Source organism: Balaenoptera borealis (assembly GCF_965194805.1).
Source record: "Balaenoptera borealis genome assembly, chromosome: 1".
Lineage (NCBI taxonomy): Eukaryota > Metazoa > Chordata > Mammalia > Artiodactyla > Balaenopteridae > Balaenoptera > Balaenoptera borealis.
Window position 1 is genome coordinate 59,726,801 of NC_138860.1, and position 14,734 is coordinate 59,741,534.

General features: G+C 37.9%; 1 protein-coding gene across 2 annotated transcripts in view; it reads right to left on the reverse strand.

Annotated features, from left to right (window-relative positions):
• Positions 1–447: 447 nt before the first annotated feature.
• PRRX1 (paired related homeobox 1) overlaps positions 448–14,734 on the reverse strand; it is a 72,638-nt gene continuing 58,351 nt past the window's right edge. The window contains exons 3-5 of one of the 2 annotated variants that reach the window (XM_082400642.1): positions 13,407–13,588; positions 9,545–9,616; positions 448–3,821 (exon numbers count right to left, since the gene is read on the reverse strand). In XM_082400642.1, coding sequence (XP_082256768.1) covers positions 9,562–9,616; positions 13,407–13,588 — 237 coding nt within the window. In that variant the 3' untranslated portion in view covers positions 448–3,821; positions 9,545–9,561. The remainder of the gene's footprint in view (positions 3,822–9,544; positions 9,617–13,406; positions 13,589–14,734) is intronic. The other variant, XM_082400641.1, reaches the window with a different exon arrangement.

Below are 14,734 nucleotides of genomic sequence, written 5' to 3' on the forward strand. Positions count from 1 at the left end.
GAAAGAACTCGATTCCTATTTAGTTTTTCTATCACGCCTCCACCAGTTACCACACACAATGCTATAACAATAGGTGCTTAAGAAATTTTACTTTGTTACTTCTTTTTTCTAAAAGAAAAGGCTGTGCTTTATATAAAATCTGTTTTGTCTAATGATATCTGTTATTGTGGATACTAAAGATGTGGATGAAAAATAGCAAAACTCTCCTAAAAGATCCACTTTACACTTATCCATTATACTAAAAAAGTCCCCTCTTTCTCCCACCATTTGTCTTTGTTTGTGAGAACAATAGATTATTTCCCTTTTTTAGAAAATATTATTACACTCTGATAGAAGTTCTCTTGTTCATAAATCCCTCTTACCTTCACTCTTTTCTGAGTGCAATCTTAGATCTTAGCAGATGTGTTTTTGAAGGTCAAAGAGAAAAGAACCAGCAGACTCAGCAAACATAGTAGTATCCTTCTTTCTTTTTATTGAAAAGGAATCATTTCTATTCTAGCGCAAACAATGTATATTTTACATCATAAAGCAAGATATAATTTACATATTACATTTCTTATGAGATCTTTATACCCTAAATGTCATTCCCTTTTTTATCCGGTCACTTCTTCCTGCTTGATTTAACCTGCCAAGTACCCTACAAATCAGCGCCTTGTTTGGGGGGGGAACTGGGGACACAGACAGATAGTTTGTATGTATTCATCTGTTATCTGGGTATAGATGATAAGGAACAGGGATATGCCTTTGAATTTTGTGTCCCTGAGGCCCTCTGTTCACACCTGGTTTAGGAGCCAGAAGGCTACTCCTCCAAATCACATATCAAACTTCTATTTTTTTAATCAATAACGAATGAACAAAATTGAGTGCTTGTACCCTGTGTACATTTCTCCATCAGATGCTTACATAATAGATGTCTGTGGTATTGATTCACTAGCAATAAAAGCTCCTGTGGTGGACAGCACTGGTTACTCTATGATATTTCTGGACAGCACTTGCTCAGGTGTTGGGTAAAATTGCCTAATTTCATCCAGCACTGGGGTTATGGGTTCAGGCTTTTCTCTTCATCACTGGAAATGAATGTCAGGATGCAAGTTTCAAATGACCTTGTTTTACATGATCCTCTATCTCTTTACTCCCTCTTCTAAGATTTCCCCCTTTTTAGCAAAATCTTTTCACGTATGATGTCTCTTCCCTGCACTATATAACCCAAATCCTCTTTTAGCTGTTCTCCCCAAACTCCAAAAGTTCACCAATTTCTTGGACTGCACTAATTTCACAAAGAATGTTTTAATCTGTTAGGATACACTGTTCCTTTGAAACTTGATAATCTGCAGCAGCTAGTGGGACAAAAGAATTAGTTGAAGAATACTTTAGGAAGCAAATAATGTGTGTTGTTCAGCCAGCCTACACAAACCATTCAGTAAGAAATGTTTTAATAGTATGTTAAAAGAAGAGGGAATCAACTGATGAAAGCAAAATGTATAAGATGGGCTTCCTTCTTAATAAAAGAAGTTCAGAATCAACATAGGAAATACATTTTCAGATTGGTGGCTGTTTGACTGAAAAAATACCACCATTAGCTTAATCTGATACGCCAGGGAAAATAACAAATCTGTACTGAAAGTGCATCTTAAATCCCAAATCCTTGCCTGTCACTCAGAGTTGGCATATTTGGCCAAAATCAATCTAAACCTTTTCAAATTACTGATAAAAATTATTAGAAATCCAAGTTGGTCAGGATGAAAACATAAGTCAAAGATATGTCTACTCTGTGTGTCTTAAATTATTCTTTGGTCAAATGATGTGATTTTTTGAGAGGTCTGCAAATATAAACCTATTTCTCATTTCCAAATACAAGGTTATAAGTATTTACAGCAAGGTAGCATTTCCTTGCTAGAAAATAAGGCTTCTGGGTACAGCAGCCTTCTATTAACATGGTATACTTTTATATTTCCTTTCCTCCCATGGCTACAAAGCGCTGGACATACAGAGAATACAGGAAAGAAAGAAGAAGCAAATGATTAGAGCCTCACAACACCCCTGTGAGGTAGGTAAATATTGTTAAACCCATTTTACAAAAAAGGTAAAACAAGGCACAGCATGGTAACATGGTTTGGTCAAGTTTACCTGACAAGTTACAAAAGCACGGGTGGAAACAAAGAGAAAGAAACAAAGAAAAGGTCAGTCCTGGCTCCCAGCCCTAGACACGAAACTTTATTTCAATATATTAGAAGATAAAAATAGCCCACAATTGCCTTTTAAATTTTTAGAATTTAGATAAACCTTTAAGTATTCTGAAATCTGAAAGATACATCTTTAAAGATGTATCTTTCAGATTTCTGTTGAGTGGAAAAAGGACAGATGACTAAATGGCTTTCCCTCTTCTAAGTGTAATTCCCGTGATAGATCAGAATGTATCAGCATTCCACCAGAGTTCAGGTGCCAAACTCAAGGACATTTTCATAGCCTCAAATAGTTTCTAATTTATTTAAAACCCTAATGTGAAAATTAGACCTGTTTTCAAACAGCTGCCCTATCAATTGCTCTGTGGCCGTAATGAGAATTTTGTGTAGCGAAAGAAAGGAAATGAGATCCCTAATAAAAAGTCTTATCACTGTAGAAATAAAGACACTGGTGATGGTGTGAAATTTGCTCTTTGTAGTGTTTGAAAAACTGCAAACTCAAGCTTGCAAGAATATTTTATATATATATAATATATAAATATATACAGTATATATATAAGTGTGCATCTGACTACCCTTAAGGCACCAAAGAGATATAGGCCATGCCTTTCACAACTTAGTCTTTGTTTTCCTAGAGAAATGTCTCTCCCTCTCTCAAGTGAAAAATATGTCTTCTATCAAATAGCGTTATGACAGCAAATCATTCAAGAAACAACAAATATCTTTAACTTAGGATGGCTGATTGATTGGATAGGGGTGAAGGGTGGTAGTGATGGTAATATTATCCTCTATAGTTTAGAGCTTAAATCTAGAGCTTAGATCTAGAACTTAGAGCTTAGAATTAGCCAGACATAGCCAATCACACTGGATCAGACAGGCCAGTGACCAGATGTTGTATACAATTGCTTTTTCTTTCCAGTAGCTGATGGTACAAGCTTACCATGACCAACAGAGATGGAGACAATGAGAAAGGGAATTATGTCTGGCACAGATTCTTCAGAAAGACTTTGGCTTTTCAGAAGTTCCTAGAGCTTCTGTACAGAGAACTAGGAAGAAGGATAGTGTAAGACACTGAGGTTCAAACAGGTCAATGAGGAGACTATAGGCAATTATTCTGAATATATATACATATATGGTTTCTTTGGCTGCTGTAGATTCTTTTAAAACCCATACAATCATGGGGGTGGGTGGGCTGAACTTAACTGAAGAAGCTCAGAATATATCAAGCAAAGCATATGAATAGAAGGAAAAACAAAATTAACACACACAGAAACAAGTGGTGGTGGTATCCCAGAGGGAGGAGGAACATTTGTTAACTAATTTTCATTTTGCTCCTCTCCTGCTTTTCTCTGCCATGGTCCCAATAGTTTAGTTCTGTGTTTGTTTGTTTGTTTGTTTGTTTGTTTTTATTTTTTTCCAGCAGATGTAGAAATGACAGAGCAGGATAGGTGTCTTATGGTTTTTGATTTCTTCTTAGGCCTGTTTAATTATTTTTTTCCTCAGTTGACTGTTGGCACCTGGTTCCTCTGTAAACTATATTCCTTGGCCTTCAGTCTCAGGTTGGCAATGCTGTTGGCCATGTTGATGCCCTGTGCAGGGCTATTGTTGGCACATGTGGCAGAATAAGTAGCCATGGCGCTGTAGGGACAAAGGAGAGAGCAGGGAGAATAACAGGCATTAGTTTCATAAAGCTGCAAGTCTGTGCCCCAGATGGGTACAAGTCTCAGGATGGGGGCAGGCAGGGGCAGGTGGGTTGGACTACATGACCTCTGAGGTCCCTTACAGCCCCAGATTCCATTAGTCTAAGGCCCTTGGAAAAGGGTGGCAGTGTTTTGAAGGGCAGGGAAAAGCAGTGGAGCGTGGAACAAGACGAGGGGGAAAGTATTTTCTGTGTTGGATACAGTGAGTAATGATTTATTTCTGGGATGAGAGAAGAAAGCTACTTATGGTGGATAACAGGTGTTTAATCAGTTGACCAGTTAAAACAGTGTTTAATCTTGTCCTGACTACATCACCAGCTTGTGGGAGTGAGGAGGAAGAGAAGGAGGCATTTGAATAAGGGGCATTTTTCATTCCTCATTCTAGGTAGCTGACATTAATCCTAACATATTTTAGATAATCACTGAATACCATATTAAATAGTGTACTTGGAGAATCAGTTAAATAATCTAAGATGACTTCTCTGCCTTTGTTGATCCACTGGTTGATAGTACCAAGCACTGCCAAATCAAGAGGTTTCCATTCCAATTGGCCTTGATTTTATAACTTACTCAAAAGTACTTGAGCAGCTTACACTGTCTTTTGGGTCAGTCTTATTTTGGAAATGTTTAAATCTCTTAGATAAACTAGCAAATGCTCCAGTTTCAGTATTCCTGACCTCAGAGGTAACTGTTTCTGACTGTTCTTATTGCTGAGAAAAACCCAAAGTTGTTTTTCACTGTCAGAGACTGTATTTAAGACCTAGGAATACCACTGGGCAGAAATTTGTAATTGGTGGTTTTCCGTTAATTGTACCCATGAATTTCTTTTAAAGGAAAATAAAGGTTTCTTAGACTTGGATGCAAATTATCCATTACTTGATACTAAACAGCTATAAGGGAACTCATTTTAATTAAATGAAAATGTTCCTAGTTGTTTCTAAGATTAGCAAAATACCTTTCAACTGAGGGCTGGAATGAGATAGACTTATAAATGGAATGACATGTGCTCTTCTGGTGCCTGCATTCCTATGCAATTTTGTCAGCCACACAGGAGTTTGTGGTTCTGGGGATCAAGTGACAGACCAGAAAGAAAAAACTAAAGCTACTCTACAAATAGAGAGACTGTATCATTAATACTTATTTGGGACACCACATAGTCAAGATTTACAGTCAAGACTTAGAGTCAAGACTCACAAGAGCCTATTTCAGCTCAGTTACTAGCAATTAACCCAGGAAAATTGGGTTAAAAAGTATAATTAGGTCTTTCCAGAAATATAATCCTTAATTTAAGACCCTTATAACACTGGTATGTGTGTGAGTGTGAGTGTCTATGGTTGTGTCCTATGGCAGGGGGAAGACTCAGACGGGTTCCAAAATAACCCTACACTCTTCTATTTCATTGTTGTGTGTTTCACTCTTACTCATTTCTGGGTACATGGTCTTAACTGTCTACACAAAATTAGATTTATCTATAGCACCCTGTACTTTTCCTTTTAGGACTTATTTTAATTCCTCATACTATAAACCCCATAGATGAGATACCACATCTGCCTTGTTCACCACTGTGTCCCCAGGTAGAACTAACACCATATCTAGCACATATTTGGCATTCAAGAAAGTATCTAATGAATAGATAAGTAACTGACAAATATCTAGATATTGTATGATTAAACTGATTCCTGCTCAATATCAGTGATCTCTGTCATCCTGCTGTGAGTAATGATTTCTAAAAATATTTTACCAACATGCTTTTATTTTAAGGAACCAGTGCTTCCCATTAATTTTGCTATCTTAATTGAATGTGCAAAATCAAAAGGGACATGACAAAAGCAAGACTGATGATTGCATATTCTTAATCCACCATAAATAGCTTTTAACAGTAAAAAATGAACAAATATTGGTGCAGGTTAGACTTATAGAATAGACTATTACTTCTACTACTGTCTACCAAAAGACAAAGACAGAAAGAGTCCCAATTCATGTACGTTTCAATTAGGAGTGAGATAAATAATCAGAACAATCTGTTAAAATGGGACAAGTTTTTTTCTTTGTTACAACATACCAAGAAGTCTCATTTATTTTCAAAACCCATATACATATTATCATTTAAGTTCTGTATGAATTACATGCTTCCATTCAAGACCCTACCAGAAATATATGCAAATCCATAAATCCCATACTCAAGAAATTTCTAGGGTATACTGAAATCTAAGATTTCAAAGAAATAAAAGATCTAAGTAGCTAAGAAAAAAGATAATTGGATTTGGGAAATGTACCTAAGTTATAGATTATGACATCAACCAAATCAGCCTTTCTCAGCCAGATTTCTGTGAGAGAATTCAGTCCTAAAGATGATACATAGTACAATTTTAAATGCATAGGAGAGAAGCTGAGATTTTGAGTTATCTGTATTATTTAAGTACTGAGAATAAAATTAAATGGCTTCTGAAAACAGGAGGCTAAAACTTCATGAGAGAGCAGAAAGAAAAAAAAAATTCTCTGATGGCAAACTGTAGATTGTCATGGAGTATTGTGCTTTTACGTATTTGGCCCAATTTCTTGGGGGATATGTTTTCCATCCTTTGAGATTCTGGACAAGCAAAGTCCTATTTAATAGAGATTCTCTCTTTTTGTGATGATCAAAGGTGTGGTCACTTTCCTTAGCAGACAAAGGGAATTAGAACCATGGAGAATTAGTTTACTGAAGATGATGTTCCTGTTTTCTAGAAATGTCTACTGTATTTGCGATTTCAATTTTATCTATTATATAACCATTTTGCTGCAGTTACTTCATAATTTGCTAGTATCATCTGGTTTTCTAGTCTGAACACTTAGTATGGTAACACATATCTTGGAAATACTGAGATTCTCTAACGCAGGCCAGATGTTAGTATCCCAGACGAGATGAATGTTGATCCACTTCCCATCTCAAAACCAAATTAATGAAATTAGAGTTATATTTTACACAGGAGATTGGATTTTCACTGAGACATTTTTCCTTAAATAGCAACCTGTGTTTGCAGAGTTGAGAACAGCACCCTTGTCTAATTGTACTGTGGTGCTGTTCTAAGGACACCACTGTGTTAGTGAGACCATAACAATGACTTATATGTAGCTCTCAAGTTAGAGGGATGCGAGAATAAAAAAGCAGTTGATATTAATGAATGAGTTTTGCAATATCCTATATGCTTGATAAGTGATAAGGTTTTCACTCTATAAACGTTTAGGAAAGCTATAAACTTTCAAAAATCGGTCTAACTTATTTCAGCATCGCATAGCCGTAAGAAATAGGATAAAAGAACAGAGACCATCTTAATTCACAGCCTCTAAACAAACATTTAGAGTACGCAACTTTATAGGCGGAGACTGAAGTGATATTGTGTGCACACACTAAAGAAAACGAGTATGTTTTCCCTCCAGTAGTTTGACATGAATCTAGTTTCTCAACTTAAACTAAAACTGCCATTTAGGCAAGTAGGGACCAGTCCTTTGACATACCAGTAATAAGCAAGACGTGTTACAGGTCAGAAAAGACAAAATTAATCCAAGAGCAGCTTAGTCATGCTTTAAAAAGGCATTAGAAGTATGATGGAGAGGACCCACTTCCAAAAGTGACAACAGATGCAAGAGAGCCTTGAGTGGCTGTCAGTCTGAAAGATTGTTCATGACCACCTGTTTTCCATGTCGCCAAAACTTCTAAAGCTCTGTGTTAGGAAAAGAACGAGAACCCTGAAATGTTTTCTCACAAGACAGAAACCAATGAGGTTAATAAGCTGTTTTCAACCAAATTAATGGGGCCATTTGCACCATGTAAAATGACCTCTCCTTCCTAAACAGGATTAAGCTTCCTGGGCTAAAAAGATGAGGTTGAAACTAGGTCGTTTATTAAGCACATGATAACACCAAGAGCCTGCTTTCCAACACGTAGAGATCCTGTCCATTGGTCTTGCCTTCTGCTTATTCCTCTAACAGGATGCAGACATGACATGAGTACTAAGACTGGGCTTATAGGGTTTGGCCAAAGCAATATTTCTATTTAGTTTTGAAGAATGTAAAGTTCTCTGTGTCTGTGACCAAGAAACGGCATTGCCGTGTACAGGGCATTGAAGAATTAGAGATGAAAAAGAAATACTTGTATCCCATCTGTTGATTCAGCAAATCTGCTCTGGGACTTGCACAGAGCTGACACATTTAAGTAAGCTTGAAATTTTTCTCTCTCCTTATTTGGAGATTCCTAACAGATGGAGTCCAGCCACAGACAGCAGAATGCTAACCACCAGCAGTGTTAGAGTTTTGTTTTCACTGGGGACAAATCATTTTTGATAATTTCAAACTACCTTGAGAGGTTGTCGTGAGGGATAACGTGTTAAAATGACTGCCAAACACCAAGGAAGTATGGAAAATACTATACATGGTATGGTTTTAAAGCCAGGAAACTTACGAACGTCTCCCCCTCTGCTTTCTAATCACCCAGAGTGCAAATCCCACAAATCACGAAACAATTGAGGAGAGCTGGGGGAAAAATACTACCTGACTCAGTTTTCAACTCTAACTTTGTTTTCTATTTGGCCCTTGTGGACAAATGATGACAAGCTATGGAAAATTTCACCCCAAAGACAGATCTGTCAGCCCAAGAAGTCTATGTGTCTTCCTGAGATCCTAAGGCTTCCCAGCTTGGGATTTTTCGAAAGGCTGTAGAGCTTGAGGTTTTCATGACTCTGTCTGTGACGTGTAGAGGTTGGAGATCATCTGTTTGGTTTGTTCTTTTGTCAATGCAAGAACAGCAGAGGTATACTTGCTTCATCTAAGAAAATTCAATATGAGTTTTCCTAGGGAAAATTTACTTTTAAGGAGAGACCGGATAAATTCTTTTGGAAGTGATCTTTTGTGATTTAAATAATCATTTCCAACTTCTGTTTTTAAAACTCAGAAGTTGATTTTTTTAAACGTACATTTAGCTCTTAAAGTGGACACATTTGGGCCATATTTCATTACCAAGCCTTCAGTTTGCACTGCATGTTCAGTGATGCTTCCACCATTTTAAACTTTTCTTTCTAGAAATGTTTTATATATGAAGACTTGCATCTTTCTGTTGTCTCAATGATTTTTGTTTCTCTTTTTGAAATGCGCATTGCTTAACCGTGGGTTCCAAACGCCCCTGTGTGATATATAATAGGGAGACTATCACTAGCTCAAGCTTAGATACAAGGTTACATAAGAGATTCATGACCCAACTGGCCTGAAGAACAACAAGAGCCAGGACAAGAACATAGTTCTTCTGACCTCTGTCCCATCTCCTCTAAAACCTCACTCTTCAAAGTATGTACCAAGTGTCAACAGCATGGGCATCACGTGGGAGCATGTTAGAGGTACATTTCCCAGGTCCTGCCCCAGACTTACTGAATCTCATTCTGCATCGTACCATGATTCCAGGTGATTCATACGCCCAGTAATCTTTGCAGAGCCCTGCTCTAGGCTATCAGACTACCCTTAACTCTGTGGATGTCTTTTCTTGCAGCTTTGGTTTCCAATGGTGTTCCCCACTTGAGGACCTCACTGCTTTCATTTCTAGGACTGTTAAGCCCCACTTTCTTGAATATACTTAATTCCCATTTAAACCCTACCCCCAGCAGCCGCCCTCTTCCCCCTCTGACAAGTTACCTTTTCAGTGTCTTCCGTTAGAATCCGTTATGAAGCCCCTCGTGTAAACAACATCTTGGGAGGGACGAGGATCTATTTTTGAAAGTGTGAAAGGGAGAAATGAGCCAAATGCGTTCAGCAGATGTCAGGCAGCACCGTGACCACGATCAAATGAGGGGAGGAGGAGGAGAAGGTGGGGTGAGGGAAATTGTGGATAAGGATCGCTGGCCTCTCTTTCACTTGTCATTAGTTTTCTTTGAAGCCCAGCCCTCCCTCTGGAAATGGCACTCCAGACCAACACTGCAGAGCCAGGCCATTCTTTATCTATCTTTCATAGGAAGGGATGTCTCTGCAGAAAGGTTTCTTGACTACTTCATCTAAAACAACAGTCAAAAGTCCAGGACTTGGTAAATCACTGCTACCCGAGAGGCAAAGCAGTACAAGATAATGAGTCTTAATAACTCTAGTGCTTGTGTGTGCTTTCATTTGCATAAGGAAACAGTTCTGAGCTAAGCAGTGAGCATGTGTGCCAAAGACAAGCTTCTTTCAACTGTCTAGGGGTAGATAAAGAAGACACCTGCCAGGACAGTAGTGTCCTGTTAAGGAATGCTTTGTTCCTTCTGGTGACTCAGTTGCCTACCTGATATCATCACCTCTAACACCCTCGAGGGAATGAAGGAGGTCAGGACATGCTATAAATAGAGTGAACCATAAGTCTCAGTTTGTCAGGGACAATCCCAGTTTACGCCTGTTGTCCTAGTGTCATTATTAATAGCACTCCCCTTTTACTTCAAAAGTGTCCCAGTTTGGATGATAAATTACACAGCCACCAATCTAGATATAAAAGACACCCGGAAAAAAATATGTTGGCTGTTTCCCATCCCATAATTCTGACCATATGCACGCTATCTGCTTTGAGTCTTGGTTTCCTCCTCTCTTCTTCCACAGTTTGCTGTGGAAGTGAGCAAACTGTCCTCTCTGGCTAAACTGTCTGCTCCACTGTCCCTGGGTTGCATGACCAAGCTGCCTCTCTCATCCCAGGGGTTGCCCGCACACCCCAGAATGTGGACCTCAGTCACAGGCATGCTTCACAGATCTGAGACAAACCCTGAATCAAACAGGCGTGTTTACGTAGTTTCCTAGTCTTTTACTATTTACTATTTTTAATATCGTGTAAGATTTAATTTGAATGAAAATATGGTTATGTGGCCTAATACTTTGGACAGAAACAGGGATCATGAGCCCTGGCTCTAATTCTGCTTGCTGAAGGCTTAAACTTGGGCAAGTGTTCGGTCTGTTCTTTGGAACCAGATCAAGGACAGAGCTGCCACACAGGAGCATCCAAGGATTAACCAAGAGAAATGCCTTTTAATGAATGTCACATGTGAGATAACTAATTTGACATAATAGCACCAACAGAAATAGCAAGTTAATTTTCCATAACACAAAAGGTCTATCATTTCCTTTGCTTTTCGTCACTTGGTTTTCTTTTATATTTCCTTAACAAGACTTATATTTCCTACCAAGCTTCAAAATGTGAAATCATAACGTATTTTGGTTCTAAACATAGCAGAAAAATCTCCAAGAAACAAAATAGCTTTGTGCCACTTTTAGAAATTAATCAAAATATAAACACTTCAGTCAACATTGGGTCAAAAAACATTACTATTGATTAAATTACTGCTTAAACCATCATTTTTCTACTTAAATCTGGAGATTAATTTATTCTTCATACAGAATATGAACAATCAGATTCTATGAAATTTTTAATTAATTATTTTTTACAAACTCTGTGTCTAAGAGAGAAATGATATAAAAGTATACCATGAATTGAGTAAGAAGTACTAGGTTATATGATTTTTAAGTGAAAGGAGCAGAATACAAAATAGTATTTATACTAAGTCTATACTATATAAAATACTGAACCCTAATTGCAAAAATAAACACTAATTATCTCAAGATGGTGGAATTATGAGTGTTTTTTTTAAAGTGTATCTAGTATTTCTACATAATCATTCAAATTAAAATAGAACACTTCCCCAAATAGCACACATAAATTGCATAATAATTTCAGTTAGATGCCCATATACATAGTATGTATAATGCAGGCACAGGATTTGAACTTCTGCTGAGGTCCAGGTAATCTAGCCATTAATTCAGGGAAGATTTCATCCCCACTCATGCAGTGTACTGCCCTCCGCCTCTCACTGGTAAGGACCACGTGACAGCCATCTGGGTTATTACAGCTGGTATGAAAATGTCCTCACTAGGATCCAGGAAGAAAAAGGAGCTGAACTTCCTGGTTGTGACCAAATTCAAACCAGAGACCTTGAAACATCAAGCTCTGATCCACATCCATTTCCCAAGCCATTTAATGAGCCTATGAACTATCAATATTTCTTCAAAAAACAAAGCAGTCTTCCACTTATTTAAAATATTAAAGAATATATGATTTCACGATGGTCTTCAAAATATGTTTTTAGTAAATCCTATGGGCGAGGAGTCTAAATTTTAAATAGGACACACAGATATGACTAATCTTTTGAAATCAGCAAAGCATACTATGTCTGAGAGCAACAGAAATTTCCAGTTTCCTATGCATAGAGTCTCCATGTACTAAGACCAAAGCAATTCAGGCTAATTTCACAATGGGGAATTTAAAAGAAATTTCCAAATGCATTTATGGTGTTTCTTTCAAGGAACTGATTTGGAACAGAGAGAATATTTAGGTGAGGTTTTTTGCTTTGATTAGAGTGATCAACTTTTGAAAGTATTTGCATTTCACTAATGTTGCATTTCACATCAGTAGCTCAGCATCAACTGGGAGATAATCTTATAATTAGTTTAAAAGCTCTCTTTAAACTTTTAATTAACCTTAGCAATAAAAAGGTAAACAGAAGCATAATAAATGAATTTGTAAATACTTCTTCCTCCACTGCAATCAGCCAGAGAACACATAGCCTTGATCTGGTTTCTAAGAATACTCAGGTTTAGGTTCAAATAAAGACACTTTAGACTGATGACAATGCATTAGGCACGTGTTTCTCAGCTTCCCTCTGGCATTAATCTGTATTTTCTGGACAGCATAATAAATGGAGGTTAAAAGCCTTTCCAAGCCATTGAAATAATACTCTGTTATTTGCTTCCTTAATATTTTTCACCTTTTAAATATAAAATTTTAGTGTAAATTATACATTGTTTTTTATATTTTTTTCTTTTTTAAAAACACACAAACTAACCCCTCAAAGAACTTCAGATAAGTAGACAAGAATTAGCAATAGATTAGGAAGGCATCTTGGATCATAAGGCATCCCCACCTACTAACAAAGAACTATGGCCATGAAAGTTATCTGAATGATCTTGGGTTTTTTCCCCTTCTCTCTCTCTCTCTCTCTGTCTCTCTCCTTCTTTTTTCCTTCCTTACTTCTTTTCTTTTCATTCAAAATCAGTTTTATTGTGAAGTTTGCCTTTGGTCCTACACTTAGAGCCTTACATGTTAAATTCCTACTTGCGCATAATCATACCAATCTATCAGATTTGGAAATGGAGTGAAGTTTTGTTCCAGAATGATTACAAGAGGGACTCTGGGCATAGCTTAATGATCTTTTCTTTTAGATTCTTCCCCATCTTTGAAACCTCTGCAAGAGTTCCTGAGTCCAAGAGGAGATTGCTGATGGCCTGCCCCTCTCTCTTCTGCCCCAAACCCTGCTCCTGGGGCAACTAGTAATCTCCTGTGAAAATCTGGGGATGTCAGCAAGTTGAATGTCTCTGAAGAGGTTAACCCAGTAAGAAATGTCAGCCAGCTGCACAAGCAGCTTTAAACGTGACCAACCGCTGAGAAACGTGTGGAAGTGGAGCAAGGGAGAGTGGGCCAGTCATTCACCTGTACGGAGAGGCCGTCCCCCAGGAGAGATAATCAGTGGGTCTCGGAGCAGGACGAGGTACGATGGGCTGCTCCACAGCAGTCACATCTCCTGAGTAGGATTTGAGGAGGGAAGCGTTTTTATTGGCCAGCATGGCTCTCTCATTCCTGCGGAATTTGGCTCTTCGGTTCTGAAACCACACCTGGAAGATTGTCGGGAGGAGAGAAGAGCATGAGGAGGGAGAGAAGAAACAAAGAAGAGGTTCCATGAATCAAGTCCTGGTTGATTTTTACCATGCAATACCTTCCCAGGGAAGATACAGGCTAAGTATGGAATTCTTCCCAGAACAACAGAAAACATGCCATAATCCTTCCCTGGTGGGCCATGTTCCAGGGCTGTTAAGGACAAAGACTATTAGAACAGGACCATGAGGTACTTCCAATAATCAAGCCACCAGAGATGGGATCCATGACTAACCCATGTGACAGCAAAATATGGATTATAATCCCTATTGTAATTGTAATAAAAAAAAAGAAAAATCTCGTTAGACTTCTGCACAGATACAATGGCATTTTAAAAGTTTTTTTCAAAATTCTTCAAAAGGCAAAATCTTCAACTGCTTTCATAATACTTATTGGATATGTAAAGAAAATTCTCCATCTTCCCAAAAGTAGACCCTGCGACAAGGATTTAAGGAGCAAATAATTTATCTGGGAGGTGCAAGGAATATCAGTAAGAGAGGGAGGAAGTAAGAGAAGAAAAGCAACCTCTAACTGTGCTACTGAACCAGCTTCCTCTGTGGGAGCTCAATCCTTAAGGGACTCTAAGGACGAATGCAGGGCACACACCTCCCACCGGAGGGGTGAGAGAATTGTGGATTTGTACACTTGCTCCTGTCAGTCATTGATTATAAATGTTCCAACACTTCTGGCATGGCTCCCGAAGTTCTAGAAAGAAACTTGTGAAACAGAAATGCAGATACTGAAAATTGGAAGTTGGCTGGAGTATATTTAATTGTAGGGTTCCAAGGAAATGGGCAGCAATGATATCATCGACTACAGCTAATAATAAACCTACCACTTATTAAGTGCTATTAGGGCTAGGAACTTATATAAGCACGTTACCTACATTATTTCTAGTTATCATGACAATTCCACAATTAGGTATTATTATTTCTATTTCAGAGTTGAGGAAACCGTTTCAATGAAATTAAGTAATCTGTTGAAGTTCTCACAAGTAATAAATGGCTGAGTTTTTGAGCTTAAGAACATCTGACTCATGATACTACAACTCTTCCAGACTGTCATGGTATTTTATTCATTCATTTACTCATTCAAGAAGTCTCTGG